Consider the following 22,060-nt stretch of genomic DNA (forward strand, 5'->3'; position numbering starts at 1 on the left):
TACAACGGAGCAAATATAAAAAGTGTATTCAGTTTCTGTTGTGGAGAAAAGCTTTTGTCTTACTTTCTTTCAGTTTTAGTTTAGCTAGCAGGTGCAAAGAGAATATTTTCTTCACTTGGACTAGTTAATTCAAAGTTGAGAAAATGATTGGGAGATGAAGACGCAGCCTACTAATGCTAAAAACTTTAAAGGACATTGGACCAAATTTTCAGCACCTAAAGTTGCAGACAGGTGTCTAGTGGAAATTTCAGAACTCCTATTAATTTCACTTTTCAAAATGCCACTTGGCACCTATCTGCATTCTTAGGTGCTCCAATACTTTTGAAAATCTGGCCCATAGTGACCAGAAATATTCACTAACTATAGTTAACTATGTCCATTGTTTAATAAGACAGTTAATTTTAAATGCAAAACATTATTTGATAAACTTACTTTTCCCTTATGTATTCAGTACATTTAAGGTAGATTTATTTAATAAAAACTATTTTAAAATGTTGTCTTTGTGCATTTTAATGGATGGAAATTGAAATGCTGACTACACAAACTCCTGATTAAAAAAATGGTTTTTTAAACCTAGTAAATAAAAAAAATGTGTCATTCACCATTTTCAAACAAAAATATTAAAATTACAAATCTGAATAAGTGTGTTAAGCTATTTAACTTTAAATAAATGTGTACAGATATAGTGTATCCTCTTGATTAACAAAAAGTGGTACCAAATTTAACATAAAGGCTTTATTTGGTTGCCAATCAGCATGTATTAATGGTTATACTAACCGATAATAATAAAATCTTTCTTTAGGGAAATAACTGAAAAGCACAAATGGAAAACATTAAAGTCAATTACTTAAATCAAGGTTTCCTGCTTGCTGATTTAAATAATGAGTAAGATCAGCATTTTAAATCAATCTACCATCATATTTGGAAATGACCCCCAATGGGATGAAAGTTCTTGTGTTTCACAGGTCAAGTAAAGATAGGCCTATTTTTCTGCAGAACTGGCTTTGCAGCTAGAACCCAGCATTTGTATTTGATGTGGGAAAGGCCATCTTGTGACGTTTTCATGGACAATGAAAAATTAAGGGTGCAAAACACAGAATAAAAAGACCACATTTTATGAGTTTATGAGAGAATTGTTATTTGTTTGTTTGTTTCACACAGTTCCAACCATAGCTCAGACAGTAAATTGCTCAACTCTCATGCTCAACACTTGGCACCAACAGGTGTTCAATGTGTATCAGGAGAGAATAAGATCTTGTACTCACAACAGTCGCTCTCCAAGTACTTTACAAAGATAGGTCAATATCATTATCCCCAGCTTATAAGTGAGGAAATTGGGTCAAAGAGAGGGGAAAGTGATTTGACCAAGGTTATAGAGTAAATTAACAGACTTGTAAGTCTGTGTCATTTATGTTTACCTTACAAATATCAGAAATATCAAGTCTTGTCTTCCCTGTTTTTGCAGGAGAACCACAGGATTTCAGAGGGAGATTTCTGTCCTGTCAAATGAGATTTGAGAAATGTCAAATCTCTCTCCAATGGAGCTTTCTCCCAACTGTTTATCAGCTATTTAAGTTCTAAGTGTATACAAAACCCACACACCTAGAGTATTCCAATTAAAGATCCCTTCTCTGGCTTCACTCCTGTTACTTGCAGTCTCATAATGCTGCTGGCTCTCTACAGAATCTTCCATAAAAAAAACATCACCCCACTCACAGGACTGAATTTTTGGTGTGAAAATGTTTTTTAAATCCTTTCATGACTTCTTTAAACACATCACAGAGCACCAAATGAGAACAAAACAAAACAAAAAAGTCCCATTTACATGTCACCTATAAACTATCTCACAAAAGGAGGACTATGCAAAGAGTCAAGCAAATAATCAGACAAATTTAACTTTTGTTTGCAAATTGTCTGCAAACAGCTTACAATTTTCTCAACTTCATTATGTAATCAGAATCAGTCACTGAATCATTAGCATGACTACTTCTTGATCTGTAGACTGCACAAGTAGCTCATTAAATGTATTTTATAGGAAGTGACATTTGTGGTTTAGAGCAGTTTTGATTGGACATAGCTATCAATTGTTGTTTCCATTTTCTCTCAGTGAGCCCAATGTAGAAGCAGGTTTATTCACATTTATGAACTCAAAAGTTCACTTTGTGAATATTCTCGCCTAGAATTTGCTACTTGAGACTACTCCTGCCAGCAAATTCATCCTCTAGCAAAGAAGTCCCCAAACTGTGGGATGCACCCCCCTAAGGTGACATGGAGAAACATTCAGGGGGGCATGGCTGCAGCCCAGGCCAGCCCCCATGGGAGGCAGGAAGGGAGCACCACCCAGCTCCACTTCTGGCCCTGGCCCCATGTCCCCATTACCCCTGTCCATGTGCCCCCACCTGGAGCCACAGTCTTGCTCCTGGCCTGGTTCTGGGGTTGGGGGTGAGGTAAAAGGTTTGGGGACCACTGCTCTAGAATATCCCTGGAAAGCAAACAAAGGCCAGATAAAAGTGAAGCAAATTCATTTAAAACTTTAGCTGAACAATCACAAAAATTTTTTCAGTATTTGCCCAGATTTATGTACAAAAATTAGAGGGATTTATCCCTCTGTAATCATTTTTGACAAAGAAACAAGACAAGATGGAACAATTTAGTTTAGCCTAGGCTAGCTAAACTTCTAGACTGAGCAATGTGACACAAATTGCCACTAGATGGCAGAATGAGTCCCTATTTTTAATGTTGACTGGGTAGCATAAAAATCAGAAGCCAGCATGTTTGAATGGCCTCCTTGACAAAATGCTGCACATTGAGGGGTGTAAGTGTTCCTGCGTTATGGCCCTTCACTGGGAAGGTTCTGCCCATGACCCTTTCCAGATTACATCATGAGGTAGAGCATGGCCTGCTGTCACGTTTCACATCAACCAGCAGGGCAGAAGGCAGATGACCCGTAGAAAGACTAACCCCAGGTATCAAAGTAGCAGCCGTGTTAGTCTTTATCAGCAAAAAGAACAGGAGTACTTGTGGCACCTTAGAGACTAACAAACGAAAGCTTATGCTCAAATAAATTTGTTAGTCTCTAAGGTGCCGCAAGTACTCCTGTTCTTTTAACCCCAGATAGTTTAAGGCTTATATAGCCAATATACAGTTTTAGACATGCACTTTACCAGATATGGACCTACACTAAACCCAAGATACAAATGGCCCTAACTGTTTGGGGGTGGGGACATGAGAAATCCAGCTCAGAATTCAAACTATCATCACAATTTGCAGCTCTCATAGGGTAGGATTGTGGCTTTAAGCCCTGCCTGTGGGAGGCAGGTGTAGACACACCCTGGTGCTGCAGCAGTGCCACACTTCTATCTTTATTAGGATGTAGCATAGAGCCACCTGGCAATAGCCCAATTCCACTGACTGGAGCTGGCAGAGAGGGGAGAACATGGTGTCTCTCTCTCTCTCTCACACGGGGATTCTAGTGCCTTGGAAGCACAAATACCAAAACTACACCTGGTCCATGCACAGGGCACAAGAGGACAGACTAGCTCTCTGTGCCCTCCCATACTGGGCACTTACACAGGACGAGGCTCAACCTAAATACATAACCCAGGCTTAGGGTAATATTTTGTGCTTTAAAAAGTGGTTTCTGTAAAACATGAGACATACAGCCATGAAGAGACAATGTACAATCCTCCTCCTTTACATATTGGCTATATAAACCTTAAACTATCTAGGCCTAGTCTTTCTCAGGGTCACCTGACTTCTGCCCTACTGGTTCTGGTTAAATCTTGAGGACCCTAATTCTACAGACTCTGCAGGTGCATTTTAGTGTAGAAACTGCACCTTAGGCCTCTTGTATTTGAAATTTTGAGCTTGAAAAAACACTCTCGTAACATTTCCCTAGCTGGTCACCATTTCCTTCATCTGAATCTAACAAGGGAAGCTACTAATCTAAACAGCCTCATAGCCTTTAACTAAGCCAGAACGCACTGATCTAAAGTGTCCTGCTGACATTTTTATTATTGTCTACCATTTTGTTAGGCACCACATTTTCTACCTGTGCATGGAGGTTAACTGTATTGTGGCTTTGCAATTGTCTGAGCTTTTACCCAGATTGGTTACCTTATCCTTACAGCCTGAGTGTTTCTCTTGAGGACAATTGTGAACTCGTGGAGAGGATCAACTTGTTCAGCTACAAAAGCTTTTGGCCAAGTGAGATTTTCATCCAAAGCTTTCTTCCAGGACCACAACCCCACAGCTTAGCAGAGCTCCCAATTATTTCTAGAGTTTCTTGGGCTCCCCCTGAAAGCCAGATTAGGCCTCCAATCCCCACCTCAGATTCGTTACTCTCCACTCAGCCTGGAATTAACTCCTTGCTTCCTGGACACCAAGCAGGGCAACTGATCCCTGGCATAGCTACCATGAATAAAAATTAAAGTGTGCCAGTAAAATTGTGCACGTTGTCACAGCTGATATTTGTGGGGGCAGGAGGTTAGCCTCCCTGACTTGGAGCAGCTGAATATTGGAAGCTCAGAAGGAGTTTCATAGATGCATAGGCAGGACGAAGTAAACCTAGCCCATCCCTAACAGGTGTTTGTCCAACCTGTCCTTTAAAACCTCCAATGATGAGGATTCCACAACCTTCCTTGGAAGCATGTTCCAGAGTTTAACTATTCTTATAGTTAAAGTCCCCGTCCCTCCCATTATCTAACCTAAATCTCCCTTGCTCCAAATTAAGCTCATTACTTCTTGTCTGACTTTCAGTGGACATGGAGAACAATAGATCATCCTCCTCTTTATAACAGCCCTTAACATATTTGAAACTGAGGTGGGCCTGATTAGTCTTGAGAAAACAGAGCTTAACATGACCAGGTTTTTTTTAAAAACCTTTTCTTTATAGGTCAGATTTTCTAAACCTTGTATCATCATTTTTGTTGCTCTGCTCTGGACTCTCTCCAATTTGTCTATATCTTTCTTAAAGTGTGGTACCGAGAACTGAACACTCCAGCGGAGGCCTCACCCATTGCAAGTACAGCGGGACAATTACCACCCATGTCTTACATACAACATTCCTGTTAATATTCCCCAGAGTAATATTAGCCTTTCAGCAATGTGATGCCATTGCTAAACTTATTCATAACCCACCATAACCCCTAGATATTTTTCAGCCTGTTAATTTCCCCCTTTTGCAGGCATGGATCTTTCTTCTTCCTAACGGTTGTACTTTGCACTTGTCCTTATTGACTTTCATCTTTTTGATTTCAGATCACTTCTCCAATTTGTCAAAATTGTTTTGAATTCTAATCCTGTCCTCCAAAATGTAAGCAACACCTCCCAGTTTGGTGTCATCTGCAAATTTTATAAGCACATTCTCAGTTCCATTATCCAAGTTATTAATGAAAATATTGACTGGTACCACACCCAAGACAGACCCTTACGGAACCCCAGGGGTTACATCCTCTCAGTTTGACAGGGAACCATTGATAACTCTGAATATGGCCTTTCAGCCAGTTGTGCATCCACTTTATAGTAATTTCATCTAGACCACATTTCCCTTGTTTGCTTATGAGAATGTCATGTGGGACTGTGTCAAAAGCTAAAACTTTACTAGATTAACTAAAATCAAGATATAATCACCTCTACTACTCCCCCTCCCCTCCACTAGGCAAGTAACCCTGTCAAAGAAGGAAATTAGGTTGATTTGACATGATTTGTTCTTGACAAATCCATGTTAGCTATTATTTATCACCCTATTATATGCTAGGTGCTTACACACTGATTGTTTAATTATTTGTTCCAGTATCTTTCCAGGTATCAAAGTTAAGATGACTGGTCTATAATCCCCCAGGTGCTCTTTGTTCCCCTTTTTAAAGATAGGGAAATGTACCTTTCTCCGGTCTTCTGCAACTTCACACATCCTCTAGGAGTTCATGAAAATAATCACTAAAAATCCAAAATTGCTTCAACTAGTTCCTTAAGTATGCTAGAATGAATGTAATCAGGGCCTGCCAATTTTAATACATGTAACTTATCTAAATAGTCTAACCTATTCTTTTCCTATTCTGCTTTGTGTTCCTTCCCCCCTTTTGGTTAATATTAATTGTGTTACATCACTGGTCACAATTAACTTTTTTAGGGATGACTGAAACAAAATGGACATTAAGCGCCTTAGCCCTCTTGATATCATCAGTTATTTAGCTCTCCTTACCCACTAAATAGAGGACTTACACTTTCCTTCATCTTTCTCTTGATTCTAATGTACTTATAGTACCTCTTATTGCCTTTTATGTCCCTTGCTGGATGTAACTCATTTTGTGCCTTAGCCTCTCTGATTTTGTCCCTAAATATTTGTGCGCCTCCTTAGCAATCCATCCATGTTTCCACTTTTTGTAGGATTCCTTTTGAATTTGCAGGTCGTTAAAAAGCTCCTGATGGAACCATCTTGGCTCTTTCTGGTCTTCCTATCCTTCCTTCACATTGGGATAGTTTGCTGTTGTACCCTTCACATAGTCTCTGAGAAACTGCCAACTCTCTATCATTTTTCTGGTAGATTTTCTTCCCATGGGACCTTACCTATCTGTTCTCTGAATTTGTTGAATTCTGCCTTTTTAAAAAAAACAAAAACCAAAAACTCCATTGTCCTTATTCTGCTTCTCTCACTCCTTCCTTTCCTTAGAATCATAAAAACCTATTGTTTCATGACCGCTTTCATCCAAATTGCCTTCAGATTCACAACTAATTCCTCCCTATTAGTCAGAATCAAGTCTAGAATGACTATCCCCCTGGGGGTTACTTTGTCCACTTTCTGAATGCTTCTCCTTCCAAAATTCCTTAAACTGCACCCAGAAACCAACAGGGAGCTTGTGCCAACCAGGCTGTGCTGGTGTAATGCGATAACTAGCACTGCACTGGGGCAACAGTCCAAGAGAAGGGCATCCCTGACTGCAACACGGTTATAGAACTCTTCAGGTCCAGTTGTGTTCCCACTGAAGTGGATGTGAATTTTGCCATTCACTGCAATAGAGCAGAGACACTGGTTTTGATGAAGATATGAATCCACACATCATATCCGGTTCCCTTATCTTGCTGCTGATTTTGGTTGTATCCCTCATTTTGATCCCCTGGCTTCTGAGCTGTAGGTGACCTGCCAGTTGCCAAACCCCAATCCGATCTATTCAGAGATGTCTGGAGGTCCTGAGGGTAATAGTGGAAGTCCCATATTTAGTCACTTAAAACTGGAAGGACAAAGCTTTTGAGAAACTGACAAGGCACAATCCTGAGGCCAGGACCATGGGTCAAGGGGGGAGAAAGAGGTGATCTGAATGGACCAAACAGGGTTTTGTCATCTCTAGTTTCTATAAGTCTGATCCTGCTTTCACTGATGCTGGTGTGAACCAGATGTAACTGTACTGCAGTTATTGGTGTAAGCAAGAGCAGGATCAGGCCCTATGAATGTCTAATGCCTTTCCCAACAATGGGATGTGAATGAGCTTTGTCTCTCCACATATGGTGTTGAATAGATGAGCACCCCTCATAGAGCTCCTTGATCAGTCTCCAACGATTTCACCTCCGTCCATAGCAGTTCGAAGTCTAGCTCTGTCTATAACTCTTGTGGCCTCAACTGAATCTCCTCCCTGGTCAGGCTGGCCATTTGCGGTCCGTGCTGAGTGATTATTTGTAGAAATGTCTTCTAGGAATTCCTGAAAACAGTTAAAGTGAAGCAGCTAAAACAATTCCCATCCACCCCCCTCCTTTTGTCCCCAAGTACCTCTGAAAGGAGCTGCCTCCCACAGTGCAGCCTTAGGTCTTGATTCAAATGTCACTGCCCTTCTGGGAGTCCGGAGGGAGATTTCCACTGCTGAGAGTATGGAGAAACTCCACTTCCTAATGACAAAGGTGGGTGTCTCTCTTCTTTAGACAGGGCATGCTGCTCACTGACAATATGCCGCCTCTATAAACCAGAGAGCACAGGTATCTTGTCCTTGCTTTGTTTAGCTCCTTGGCTCATGGGATTCAATGCAAATTTTGTTTGCAGACTGGAGGAGCAGTGGTTGCCCAAGGGATGTTTTTGGGATGGTGAATGGGAGGGAGATGTTCATGAGACAATCCTCTATTAATGTGTGGTCCAGGCTGGGGGATCCCTGTGCTAGAGCATTGGCCTTGAGCTGCTATGACTGCAGCTTTGCTGATACTTGTCTAGCATACCTATGGCACTTGAGGTAACGCTGGTTAGTCTCACTGAAACCCAAATCGGACCCGCCCACCCACCCTGGAAGAAGCTCCAGAGTACTTTTTAAAGAGGTTAGGAGGCCTGTCCTCAAATTACCTTATAACTAGGGCTGTTGATTAATCGCAGTTAACTGACACGATTAACTAAAAAAAAAAATTGATCTCGATTAATCACAGTTTTAATCACACTGTTAAACAGAATACCAACTGAAATTTATTTAATATTTTGGATGTTTTTCTACATTTTCAAATATGCTGATTTCAGTTACAATACAGAATACAAAGTGTACAGTGCTTACTTTATATTTTTGATTACAAGTATTTTCACTGAAAAAATGAACAAAAGAAATAGTATTTCTCAATTAACCTCGTACAAGTACTGTAGTGCAATCTCTTTATTGTGAAAGTGCAGTTATGTAACAAACAAATCTGTAAGTTGCATTCAAAAACAAAACAACGTAAAACTTTAGAGCCTACAAGTACACTCAGTCCTACTTCTTGTTTAGCCAATCACTAAGACAAACAAGTTTTGTTTACATTTACGGGAGATAATGCTGCCCACTTCTTGTTTACAACATCAGCCGAAAGTGAGAACAGGCGTTCGCCTGGCACTGTTGTAGCTGGTGTTGCAAGATATTTACGTGCCAGATGCGCTAAAGATTCATATGTCCCTTCATGCTTCAGGCACCATTCCAGAAGACATGCGTTCGTGCTGATGACAGTATGCTTGATAACCAACCAAAGTAGTGCCGACCAACGCATGTTCATTTTCATTATCTGAGTCAGATGCCACCAGCAGAAGGTTGATTTTCTTTTTTGGTGGTTTGGGTTCTGTAGTTTCTGCATTGGAGTTTTGCTCTTTTAAGATTCTGAAAGCATGCTCCACACTTCATCCCTCTCAGATTTTTTGAAGGCATTTCAGTTTCTGAAACCTTGGGTTGAGTGCTGTAGCTATCTTTAGAAATCTCACATTCATACCTTCTTTGTGTTTTGTCAAATCTGCAGTGACTTAAAATGAACATGTGCGGGGTCATCATCCAAGACTGCCATAACATGAAATATATGGCAGAATGCAGATAAAACAGAGCAGGGGACATACAATTCTCCCCCAAGGAGTTCAATCACAAATTTAATAAATGTATTTTTTTAACGAGCATCATCAGCATGTCCTCTGGAATGGTGGCTGAAGCATGAAGGGGAATTCAAATGTTTAACATATCTGGCACATAAATATCTTGCAACACCAGCTTTAACAGTGCATGCGAATGACTGTTCTCATTTTCAGGTGACATTGTAAACAAGAAGTGGGCAGCATTATTTCCTGCAAATGTAAAAAACTTGTTTGTCTGAGCGATTGGCTGAACAAGAATTAGGACTGAGTGGACTTGTAGGCTCTAAAGTTTTACAGTGTTCTATTTTTGAATGCAGTTATTTTTTGTTTATAATACTACATATGCAAGTTCAACTTTCATGATACAAGTATTGTAGTGCAATCTCTATTAGGTGAACTGAAACACACTTTCTTTTTTACAGGGCCAATATTTGTATTCTGTGTTGTAGTTTAAATCTATTTGAAAATGTAAAAAATGTCCCAAAATATTTAAATAAATTGTATTCTATTGCTTAACACTGCGATTAACTTTTTTTAGTCGCTTGACAGCCCTACTTATAACTCTCCACCTCCACTGTCTGCTCTACTTTGTCTGCTGCAAAGGTCATCCAGGAGGAAGAGTTTTTACAGATGCACTGTCCAATTTCATTCGCTTCCCCACTTATGTTGCTGGAGCTCCAATTATCTAGGTACTAAAAACAGAATGCATATTGAATGGATGAGACACTCTCAGAAATGACCCCATGAAACAGATGACAACTGCATATGTGGTTGTAAATGGCTATGTTTACACTCCACTCCATGTTTGGCAGCATGTAGGATATGTGAACCTACATGGCACAGTGAAAAGCAAGCTGTGTCTATATTGTAGTACACCTATACCCCGATATAACGCTGTCCTCGGGAGCCAAAAAATCTTACCGCGTTATAGGTGAAACTGCGTTATATTGAACTTGCTTTGATCTGCCGGAGCACGTAGCCCCGCCCCCCAGAGCGCTGCTTTACCATGTTATATCCGAATTCGTGTTATAGCCAGTCACATTATATTGGGGTAGAGGTGTATGTAGCTACACATGTCAGTGAAAGGCTCTGGCAGGGGGAGGCAGTGGGGGAAAAGTTCAACCTGCCAGTTTACTTCCCTGCTGCCTGAGTCTTCCCCACTGCTGGAGCCCTTCCCCTCTGCAGGGGAACTGCTAAAGACTTTTCCCTCTGCTCCCCCGCCCACCCCACCAGAGCCTTTCCTTGCTGCTTGAGTCTTTTCCTGCAGTGGAGAGAGACTTTAGTAGCTATTCAGCTAAAACTAGCAGTGTTGACTGGAAGGCACAACTTGAGCACGTAGAGACCCGTGTAGGGTATGTACTCTGGTACATACCCACATCCTTCAGGTGTGCTTGTACTCTGATCCCCTAAGACAAGCCTCACTGTCTATACAGGTATTTAAACCTATGCTAGGGGGCCTACCCGAATAGACTATACATGCTGCCCAAGGAAGCATGCAGTGTAGACAAAGCCTGTGTGGTTAGTAAAAACGTTAGCGATAATTGGGTGTCTGGCTCACTCTGCTTCACTTTTTCATGTTGCTGTAAAGCTGAGAATGCTGGCAAGAGTGAAAACACCTTAGTTAATGACATACTATCCCCCTCCTTTTGCATCTTCAGTTTGCTGCTGTCCACTCTACTATTGCTGCACTTTGACGCTTGTTGAAAGTGACTCTTAAAATAAGAATACACGAGTAAGGGCACAAATGATCAAGCAACTGTTTTGTAGACTAGGGACAGCTGAACACTTGGCTGTTTAACTTTTTTTTTACTTGCTGTAAATGAGCAAGGGAAATAACATTCTGCAGCTGTATGGGACATTATTTTTATCCATTAACTTCCTTTCTCTTATATTTTCCCTCCCCAAACCTAAAGCAGAATTCTGCACTGGAGTATTTCAAGCTTGACGTTTCAAACATAACTGTTTCTGAGGCTTTGTTTGGTTAGCTCATAATGTCTTCCTAACCAGCAAAATATGCAATTCTTAATATCTCTGGTAAACTAAAAATGGCTGGATGGATTTTATTGCAACTTCCAACCTTGTTTACCAACTCCCTGCAAGGTGCAAGGCCTTGCTGCACGGTGTACACTACAGTTCTGCAGGGCTCCAGTGGCATCAGGATCATAGAAGACAGTGAAGGCTGCTAGCGGTATTTAAAGAGATACTACCCAATTCCTAGAAATTGCACTCCCCCAGCTTGGCAACCCAAGTCATAGCTGCCATGTTTTGTGCAGCTCCATGCCTAACCCCCACCACTGCCCCTATGTTGCTTGAGGCAGGGCCAATCATCTTAATTTTGATATCTGGAAAGATACTGGAACAAATTATTAAGTTGAAGTTTATGGTTCTATGCAAACTATTTGCAAGTATGCAATTAGCTAATTAAATAACTTGCATAACACATATGTAGCTGCACAAAACTCGATGGCTATGGAGAAATTGCCCTCTAGGCAAGTCTCACAACAGTTCAGTCCACTTCCTGGGCTCAGCTTCACAAACAAAAGGTCCTTTGCCCTTCCTGGGCTCAGCTTCAATTCTTTCCTCCTTGGCAGGGTACCAACCCCACTAGGGTTTTCCCCCCTTGGAGTTCAAATACACTTAAACTAGCCTTTTCACCCCCATGGGCTTCTATCTCATTTTCTGGTCCTTGTGGATCCTAGCTCAGGGCTCCTATCTACTGTAAGCCTCCAGGAGTTAACCCTACTCCTGTAGGGCTGCTCCCTAGCCACTCTAAACTACGGCCCCTTCCTAGTGGGGAATTCTCCCTAACTCCTCTCTCCCCCCCTAGTGAGCACACAGCTTTATTTAAGTAACATCTGTGGTCAGACTTTCTAATTAAGCCCCACTACATACAGCTGATGTTGCCAGCTCATCAGTGAGACTGAGGGATAGCTGCTAAGTCATGGGCAAGGCTGAGCCCAGCATGCCTCAAAGAATAATCACATTGTTCTGATAAAAGAGTGGCCAACTTCCCAGACTCAGCCAGAGCCTCAGGCATAATGGAGATCTTTACTTTAAAATCTCATGGTCTGATTCTCATCTCACATCAATTTTACACTGGTATAACCTCATTGTTGTTAGAGATACTCCTGATTTACACCACCGAGAGAGGAGGAGAAGGCCCCATACCTTCTTTTGTAGGTCCTGGAGCTGGGTGAATAATTTGCTACCCTTGTATTTGGCAAATGTAACCATTCTCCCCCATGGAAAAATAAACTGTTTTAACAAGTGCTTTCTTTTCAAAAGCAGTTAAAAAGACTCAAAAACCCCTCTGACATTAACTGAAAAGCTCCTATAAAATCAATCAAAAGGAGTGGGGGGGGGGGGAGGCTTTACTCTGCCAATGTGCTAAAAAAAAAAAAAAAAATCACAGTGCTACAAAAGAGATGGCCATTAATCTACTTCACAGGCCCTCGTCCTGTGAACCTGACTCACACAACTGATATCTCATGCAAGTGCTGTAATCGGTTTCAATGGGACTGCTTGTGAGAGTATGGATTACTCATGAGAGAGTGAGGTTAGCATATTGGGACATTTAGGGACTGATCCAGCACTCACTGAAGTCAATTGAAAAACTCCCATTGAGTTTAGTTAGCAATGGATCAGGCCCTTAATGTTGAAAACAAGGTTACATTCATGTATATGCACATGTAAACACTGTGCATTTGATGTCCTTGAAATAACAATTTACGTAACAAAATTACTGTTCTTAGAAAATCCACAACTTTAAAAAAAAGCTACAAGTCTTCAGTTAAAATGTTATTTCCACCTTCACATATGGTTGTCAAAGCTGGAAATCCATCAAAGATACAGATAGCTGTCTAAATGCCTTCAAAAGCAAATGCTTCAGGAAAAATACTAGGTATTAAATTGAATGAATGTATAACAAATGCCAAGATTAATCAAGAGTTCATCTATTCCTCATCTCCAAAGTTATATGGGCAAGAAGATGGAAATACCTAGGATACATTAAAAATGAAGCCAGAATGTCTACCATGGCATGCGTGCCATCAGGCAGCTAAAGGAATATTTAAAAGGGGCTGAGTGAAAGAATCCTTCCACCTTTGAGGTAGAGAATTTATGGGAGTTAACAACATAGAGGACATGGAAAGAGCAGCCCAGGATAGGAGCCTTGTTCATTCCCTAATGTCTGCCAGCACAGGCAGGATTCAGAATAAGAGAATATATACAAAGTAATATTGTTGATATATAACTGTGTCATAAACATAGAGATACCGGTAACATAAAATCCCTCTTGGGAAGCTGTTCTAAATCACTTAACCCCTTACAGGTAAAGAAGCTCAAATAACCTAGTTGGCACCTGACCAGAAGGGCCAATGAGGAAAGAAGATACTTTCAAATCGCGGGGGAGGGGACGAAGAGAGGGAGGTTTGTTTGTGCTCTTTTTGTTGTTCCCTCTCCAGAGAGAGACCAGGCAGATAAAACAGCTCCTAAAAACATACCAGAATGATCCATCTAAGTTTACAAAAATTGTAAGTAGGGGCAAGGAAATGCGTTAGATTATCTTTTGTTTTAGCTTGTGAATTTTCCCTATGCTAAGAGGGAGTTTTATTCCTGTTTTGTAACTGTAAAGTTGAGTCCAGAGGGGAGTCCTCAGTGTTTTAAATCTTTTTATTATCCTGGAAAGTTACCTTCCATCCTGATTTTGCAGGTGTAATTTTTACTTTTTTCCTTTATAATTGTAAGGGTGTGGAATCCCCCTGGGGCACTCTCTACTGGCTGCTTCGGGGAATCAGCTCATCCAGCATCTGAAGCGCCCTCTACAGGCCAGTGACCCACCTTGTCCCTCACACTGGCCCCTGTGTCCCTCCCAGGACCCCGGTGCCCCTACTACTAGGATGCTGCCCCCTGGCAGTACCCCACAGATCTGGGTCTCCCCTCCCTGGGGAACCCCCACCCACTATCCCCACCTTGCCTCAGTACTAGGCCACTGCCAATCATCAACTAGCCCCCGCTCCCTGGGGCAGACTGCAGTATAGGCCACTCATCACTGGCAAGGGGGGTCTGGACCTGCTGCCTTGGCCTAGCCCTGGGCTGCCCTCTGCAACCCCCAGTACCTGTTGGCCTTATGCTAGGCTGCAGCCTGGGGCTTTCCAAGCTGGAGCTCCCCAGCCTTTCCCCAGCCCTGCTCCACTCAGGGACCCTACCTCTAGATCCCTGCAGCCAGGCCCTTCTCTCGCTAAGTGGAGAGAGAGACTGGGCCGGAGCTCCTGGCTCCCTGCCTTTATAGGGCCTGATGAGTCTGTTTGGGGCATGGCCCCAGCTGCAGCCACTTCCCCCACTCAGCTCAGCCTTCATGCTGCCTGCTCCCTGGGTTATCTCAGGCCCTTCCAGGCAGGAGCAGGTGTCCACCCTGCTACAATAATAAAGTTCTTCCTTTAAGAACCTGATTAATTTTCAGTGTCCTAAGGACAAAGGGTCTGGTCGGTATTCACATTATTCTCAAGCCTCCCCAGGAAAGGGGGTGAAGGGGCTTTGGGGAATATTTTGGGGGAATAGGGACTCTAAGTGACCCTTTTCCTAAATTTTTGTGTAAATCACTTGGTGGTGGCAGCAATACCACCCAAGGCCAAGGAAAGGATTTGTACCTTGGGGAAGTTTTAACCTAAGCTGGTAGAATATAAGATTAGGGGGTCTTTCATGTGGGTCCTCACATCTGTACCCCAGAGTTCAGAGTGGGGAGGGAACCCTGACAAACTGACATGCAGAAGTATAAACCTCTGCTACTTGTTTAAATTGTTAACTCTTATGGAGATTCAAAAAGACAGGTCTGTGATGTTGCACTCCATAATGTTTTATGGAAATATGCTTATGAGTGTGGCTATGATGTAACTGGAATATGCTTTATGAAAAGGTTCTCTTGTAAGGTATCATAACAAAGGTTATAATCTACTGAATATATTCCTCCTATTTGTATGTATGTATCATTCTTGTATCTGAATCTAGAAATATAAAGTATAACTCCGAGGTCCTATTGTAATTATGCAAAGTGTGGGCCATTAATGGTGGCTTAGAACAGGGGTGGCCAACCTGAGCCTGAGAAGGAGCCAGAATTTACCAATGTACATTGCCAAAGAGCCACAGTAATACATCAGCAGCCCCCCATCAGCTCCCCGTCCCCTGCTCCCAGTGCCTCCCACCCACCGGCAGCCCCACCGATCAGCACCTCCTCCTCCCTCCCCGCACCTCCCGATCAGCTGTTTTGTGGCGTGCAGGAGGCTCTGGGGGGGAGGGGGAGGAGCGAGGGCATGGCAGGCTCAGGGGAGGGGGCTGAAAGGGGTGGAGTGGGGGGACAGGGCCTGTGGCAAAGCCTGGGGTTGAGCAGTGAGCACCCCTGGCACATTGGAAAGTTGGCGCCTGTAGCTCCAACCCCGGAGTCTGCACCTATACAAGTAGCCGCATATTAACTTCTGAAGAGCCGCATGTGACTCCAGAAACACAGGTTGGTCACCACGGCTTAGAATCTTGATGGCTCCCATTGACTAGGACAATTAGTTGTGAATGGGTTTATTTACCTGCAAGCCTTCCTAATGTCAACAACATCAGGTGCCCAGGCACACAGGTGAGTGTTGCCTGCTCCCGGGTAACCCAGGGAAGAAAGGGGGGTTACATAACTAATTTGTTCTTAATATTATTTCATGTAGTAACCATTATAAACAGTCTGTAGAAATTAAAAGAAGCAACATTCATCAAGATGTAAATTGAATTAAGAAATTGCTACACGAGTCCATTATTTACTGTTGCACACATTTAAAAAGATGCAAAGTGAAATCCTGGCTCTGTTTGTATCAATGGCAAAACTCCCATTGATTTCAATGGGGCTAAGCTTTCACCCATAAGGTCAGAGTTAAGGGTTTTCTTTTTATTCTGAATGATCTTTATAGAATTTTAATTCAGATAAGAGATTTTGTTTTGTATCTTAACAAGCCATATTATTTATTTTAATAGTTTTGTTTGGTTGATTTTTGGTCACCATTTTAGTAATTTTACCTCTTCTATTCTTTGATGAATGGCTTAGTAACCTTACCTATAATTTAACAATGCTCCCCCCCACATACAGTTTTTTTAATTCATTAGTGGGTGAAATTCACCCTCATGCAGAAGGACAGCACAAGCCTTAGCATCACTTAAGTCCCACTTAAGTCTTATTTTGAGGACTTAAGCAGTGCATAGACTTTCTGCAGAACCACTGCACAGATGTGACTTTTGCCCTACTTCCAAACACTCTCCATGTGTTTGAGGGAAGGTACTTGGTAAATGCAAAGCATTATTTTTCTATAATTGTACAAAACAGAATGCTCTTTCAGTATCTCGTTGTCTTACCATGGGATTTCTGAGGAGTTCAGCTGCTGCCAGAATGCTGATGTCAATACTTCACTTCCGTTATGAACAACCTGCATGAGGCATAACAATGCTCAGGCATAAGAAAAACACAAAATTTTGTGCAGACTACGTAGCAATATACGTCCTGGTCCTTTGTTATTGCACCATTCTTCAGCCCATGCTGCTGCAAGTGACTGGCACACTCAGTGCAATGTGCTTCACTTCCACCACCATGCAAAGTACTGTGCTGGGGTCATCACCTTAAAACACTGAATCCCTGCTGTTGCAAAATGAAGAAGTCATGGGCATAAGGGAGGGACATTGGGTAGCAGTGGGCAAAAAGCTCCCCAGAAATCCTGCCCTGATGCTTTCTAGTGATATTCTGGTTACATTTACTTTGGGTGAGATTTAAGAATTTTGTTGGAAGCATTAAAATTTCAGGGACTGCATTTCACTTTTAGGCTAACACATTATCCTGATGTTTATTTAATAACCATTCTTACCAATTCACAAACACTAATTAAGCCTCACAATACTCCTGGCTGCGGGTCATTATTATTATGCTCATCACCCTCATTTTACAGATGGAGAAATTGAGGCTCAAATGGTAAATTGAATTACTACAGAGGGGGTCAATGACAGAGCTGGAATTAGAAACCTAAAGTCCTGACTTCCAGATCTGTGTTCATTCCTTTTGCCCACACTGCTACTGTTTAATGAAGAAATGTAAGAAACTGGCTTCTGCTGAAATGCCTGTGGTTTTTAGTAAAAAACAAACAAACAATCCCAAGCCAGGCAGCAAACCCTAAATCAAGGGCAACTCAACTTTGCGCAAGGGCCTGAATCAGGAAAGCATCCATATGCAGGACAGCATTAAGCACATGCTTAAGTCTTAGTGGAGTCAAACATAGATGTAGGCAGCACTCCATGAACTCAGCAGATTGGAAAATCTAGCCCAGAGTATTGCAGCTTGGGACCCGCAGGCTGCACCCTGCACTAAACTTGAGGGAGGAGCTGGTAGGCACCCTGCACTAAACTCTGCACTAAACTTCAGGACGGAGCTGGTATGCACTGCATGCTCTCCGGCTATTCTGGTCTGGTGCAGTGGACCAAAGAGGGCAGTTGCAGGCCCCTATAACTGCACCCTTAAGTTGCTCTAACTTATACCAAGGTCCATAGCAGTCCCCATTCACCTCCAGAATCCAAGAGCTGCAAAGGCAGAATAAAGACATATTGCCTCCCCATGCCCATGTCAAGCTCAGCTCAGCCATGCTGCAGAATCAGGGTCATTTTTTTTGGCATCTGTTAAACATTTCCCCAATAGCCACTAGATGGCCACATAGCAGCTATGAGTGCCATGTTTTTCGGTTAACATCACAGAGGTAAGCAACAGAGAGTCCTGTGGCACCTTTGAGACTAACAGAAGTATTGGGAGCATAAGCTTTCGTGGGTAAGAACGTCACTTCTTCAGATGCAAGGTAATGCATCTGAAGAAGTGATAGTGAAGAGGTAATAGTGATTCAGAAGCAGGATTTATGGTTTCCAGCCCAAGGTTTTAATACTTTAGCCAAAATAGACAATGCATCAGGAGCGGGGACACTCTTTCTGAATGGTCACGGACTGCATGAACCTGATCAAGAGCCTGACACTTCAGACACTATTGTTTGGAATCTAGTATTGCATTTCAGTCTACATACACCTCTTGCATTGTCTTAATAGGAAGAATATTAAAAGTTTCCCATTTAACACTAATTTTAGACTATATCAGTGTTGGGTTTAGATGGTTTAAAATTGTTGATTCATTGGGATGATGGAACGATTGTCATTCTGCATGCTACACCTCTAGTCAGCATCTGTTTCTGTCATTATATAAATTCTCCTTTACACCTCATCAATCTAGGCATTAGTGTCATTTCAGTGAGAAAGCTCAGGGATTTTTTTTGGCAATGCATTAAAGTTCCAGTCATCCTGGGATGCATTAAATAGTCTCTAGAACAATCAGTCCATCAGAGGCTCAACATTAATTTACAATATTTGAATAAAAAATAATTTTGCTACAATTCAAGCCCATAGGACATCCCATCCCACTGTTTACACTGGCAAATCAAAATGCACATTAAGGAATCCATTTCCAAAGGGGGTCCCAGCCCTGACACAAAATTGGCTTCTGCCATTTCATGTGCACAAACCATTTGTACCTGCCAGAGACAGATCTGTGTGTGAAAGCAACATTTGGACATGCAGCAGGTTATCAAGTTTTGTCTCATATGCAAATAACGACAGGTGTGAATTCAGCGACAGAGTAAGTGAGCGTTTTACAAAGCTTGGGGATCCCCCCACCATCACCAAGGACCAGCCAGGAGGGAGGAGGCACAGACAATGTCTCAGTTAAGATGCGGAGGCCTTTAAGACCACATGGTAGGGATGACTGAGGGAGTGGGACATGACTGGTTTAATTTTCCTGAAGGGAATTCAGTGTTCAAAATTTGGGTTAAACAGTATAGAAAGATGAGATAGATACCGTTTTTGAACATTTTGCCCGAAGTGTTGACTGTGGCATGATCTCAAACAAATGGCTTCACAGACTGAAATGTCATCCTTGCCCTAATTCTTTTTGGAGCCCTTTCTGCTTTGTGTAAGCAGGGGAATGGTCCCGCTATTGTGGGGAACTTTCCTGGCTTCTGCAATACTCCGGTGAAGTGGGCTAACGAAAGGATCTGAGTCCTCGCTCCCACTTCCTTTACCCAGAGGCCTCCCTGCCCTTGAGGACTCCCCTTCCACTCTCCTGTCTGGCAGAGTCCTCGTAAACCCCGACAAGGCTGGGCCCAGGATTCCTGGGGGTCTCGACCCCCAACCCTGCTGTGGTCACCCAGGACAGGAGCTAGGGTGACCCCACTCCGGGGTCTCTCTCTGCACTGGACACCTCCCTGACCCACTGATCATTTCATACAATTTAAAGCAAATACAAGTTGTTTAATTAACAATTAATTTTAAAAAAGAATAAGGAAAAATGGGAAAAGTGAAAGGAAAACACATCACCCTGCTCTGTGGCAGGGAACATCACAAACAGTGTCTCTGGAACATCAGGGCAGTTCACAGTCTGTTCCTTTTAGGTCCCAGGCTCCTTCTCAGGCCCTGGCTGTGCTGCAGAGACGCTGCGGGTCGGACACTTGCTCTGGCGGTGGCCACACGTCCTCAGGCTCTAGGTGGCAGGATCCTTCTTCCCAGCGTCACCCCCACCGGTCAGGGTTATGATCCCCCCTCCAAGTCTGGCCTGCAGAGCTTCTTGGCTGAGGCGTCTCCCTGTGCTGGGCCCACTGCCCAGGGTCCCCCTCCTCTCCCCAGCTGCTCACCGCACCCAGCTCCGGACTGCTCCAGCCCCAGCTCCACTCTGCCTCAGCACGGCTGCTGCTCTACCGTCAGCTCCCTGGGCTGCTTCTCTGGCCTCTCTGGTTCTGGTTGCTACAGCTCTGCCCCCAGGACAGGTCTGCTCTGCAGGCTACTTCTGTGACTCTGCTGCCAGCTCTGACCTACTTCCTGGCTGCTTGTCTGGCCCCTCTGGCTCCGGTTGCTGCAGCTCTCCTCCCAGGGCAGGTCTGCTCTCTCTGGGCTGTGCTCTGGCTTTAGGGCTGCAGCTCTGCTTTCAGCAACTTATCTCGGGCCCCTGCTCTCTCCTTAGCTCGGCCCCACTCTGTCTCACTCAGGCCATTCCAGTTCACACGGAGGACGGGACCCCCCTGGCCTCCTGACTCCCTGATTAGCCTGCCTGCCCTGTCAATCAGGCTGATCTGGCGCATTGGCCTCTCCCCATTGTTCCTGGGGACTGTCAGTCTCAGGCTCCTGATTTCCCATCGACCCTTCCCCTTTTAGTGCTGGGAGCTAGCCAACCATAACACCCCCACTGAATGTTAGTAAGGGGGCAACAGTCCCCTTACATTTGCATAGGGATCACACACAGTTCCCAGTGGCACATCAAATTCCCTCTTTTAACCCACCGCAATCAGCTCCATGACTCATTTCCCTCAGTCTCCCACTTCCCCCACTGAGGCTAAACAAGGGCCCTTTGTAAAGGGTGTAAAATGTAGGAATTTTAAGATGTCCTTTTGGGACACTCATCAACAACTTGTATGTGTCATTTCTTTTTCTCAGTGATTAAATTACAAACCACCTTTTCTTCATATTGGAGGCTTCAAAAATGACCAATATAACTGGGCAAGGAAGAAACACAACCAGTAGTCACTGCCCAGGGCAGAAATAGCATGGGAGTTGCAGATCAAGTCACAGAGGTGCCATGACAGAGCTGTGTGAGATCAGGAACTAGCCACCACATCCCTTCAATTTTGCATCGTCCCACACCCCAGCTGCAAACACTGCTGAATTATGAGGCATTTGAAATCAGCATCCGGATTGTCTGGTTTGGGACAATCTCTAGTTTTTAAATTTATCATGACATTTAAATACCCAAATGTCCCTGTACTGATGAGGCCTCTTTCATGGCAATAAGGGTGACCATTGTGCTCTTCCTGTAGTGGCATCCTGTTTTTTGTGTCCTAACATTTAGAAACCATCTCCTTTCCACAGAAGTCCAGGGAAAACAAAAGCTCAGGCTATCAGCGCTTCCAAGGTTCAGCAGGACATAAAGACAAAGCAGGGAGACTCAACCTTAGAATTATAACTGCACAGAAACAGGTCAGTTACTTCCTTGTGAGAGTTCCTCCCTCCATTATTTTATTAGCACTTTTTAGTGTTACCTTCCTCCTATATTATAAAAGACAATAAATTGGAGCATCCCATTTATTGTTTTCTCTAACTCTTTTATTTCCTATTTGTATAGATTCCTAGGCCAGAAGGGACCATTGTGATCAGGGCCGTCCCTAGCCATTTGAGTGCCCTATGCGGCTGTGTGGGGCCCCAGACCTCCCCCCCCCAGGGTCTGGGAGGCAGAAGCTATGGGGAGGCACTTTTGGGGGCACCACAGGCCCAGAGTGGCCTGGGGGATTAGCGGGGGGCCGGGAGAAGCCCGCTCTGCTTCCCTCGCCCCGGCTCCAGCCGTGTTGCTTGGGGGAAGGGATCTCTCCCGCCCCCCCCGCACTAACTGACAGCGGCGGGAAGTGAAGCAGCCAGGTCCTAGCCAGCTCTACTCTGCCAGCTCCCAGCCATGGTGCTCCACTTCCCACTGCCAGTGAGTGCAGGGGGGGGAACGTTTCTCTAACCCGCCCCCGAGCGACACGGCTGGAGCTAGGGCAAGGGAAGCGGAGTGGGCTGGGGCCGCGTCGCTCCGCTTCCCGCCGCCGGTGAGTGTGGGGGGCGATCCTTTCCCCAACCTCCCCGCACTCACTGGTG

General features: G+C 43.6%; 1 protein-coding gene across 1 annotated transcript in view; it reads right to left on the bottom strand.

Moving 5' to 3' along the window:
* Positions 1-1,112: 1,112 nt before the first annotated feature.
* ANGEL1 (angel homolog 1) overlaps positions 1,113-22,060 on the bottom strand; it is a 137,304-nt gene continuing 116,356 nt past the window's right edge. Inside the window, exons 10-11 of the mRNA XM_065595575.1 lie at positions 16,718-16,788; positions 1,113-1,499 (exon numbers count right to left, since the gene is read on the bottom strand). Of these exons, the coding sequence (XP_065451647.1) occupies positions 1,481-1,499; positions 16,718-16,788 (90 nt within the window). The 3' untranslated portion in view covers positions 1,113-1,480. The remainder of the gene's footprint in view (positions 1,500-16,717; positions 16,789-22,060) is intronic.

This window comes from Chrysemys picta, chromosome 4, assembly GCF_011386835.1.
Source record: "Chrysemys picta bellii isolate R12L10 chromosome 4, ASM1138683v2, whole genome shotgun sequence".
Lineage (NCBI taxonomy): Eukaryota > Metazoa > Chordata > Testudines > Emydidae > Chrysemys > Chrysemys picta.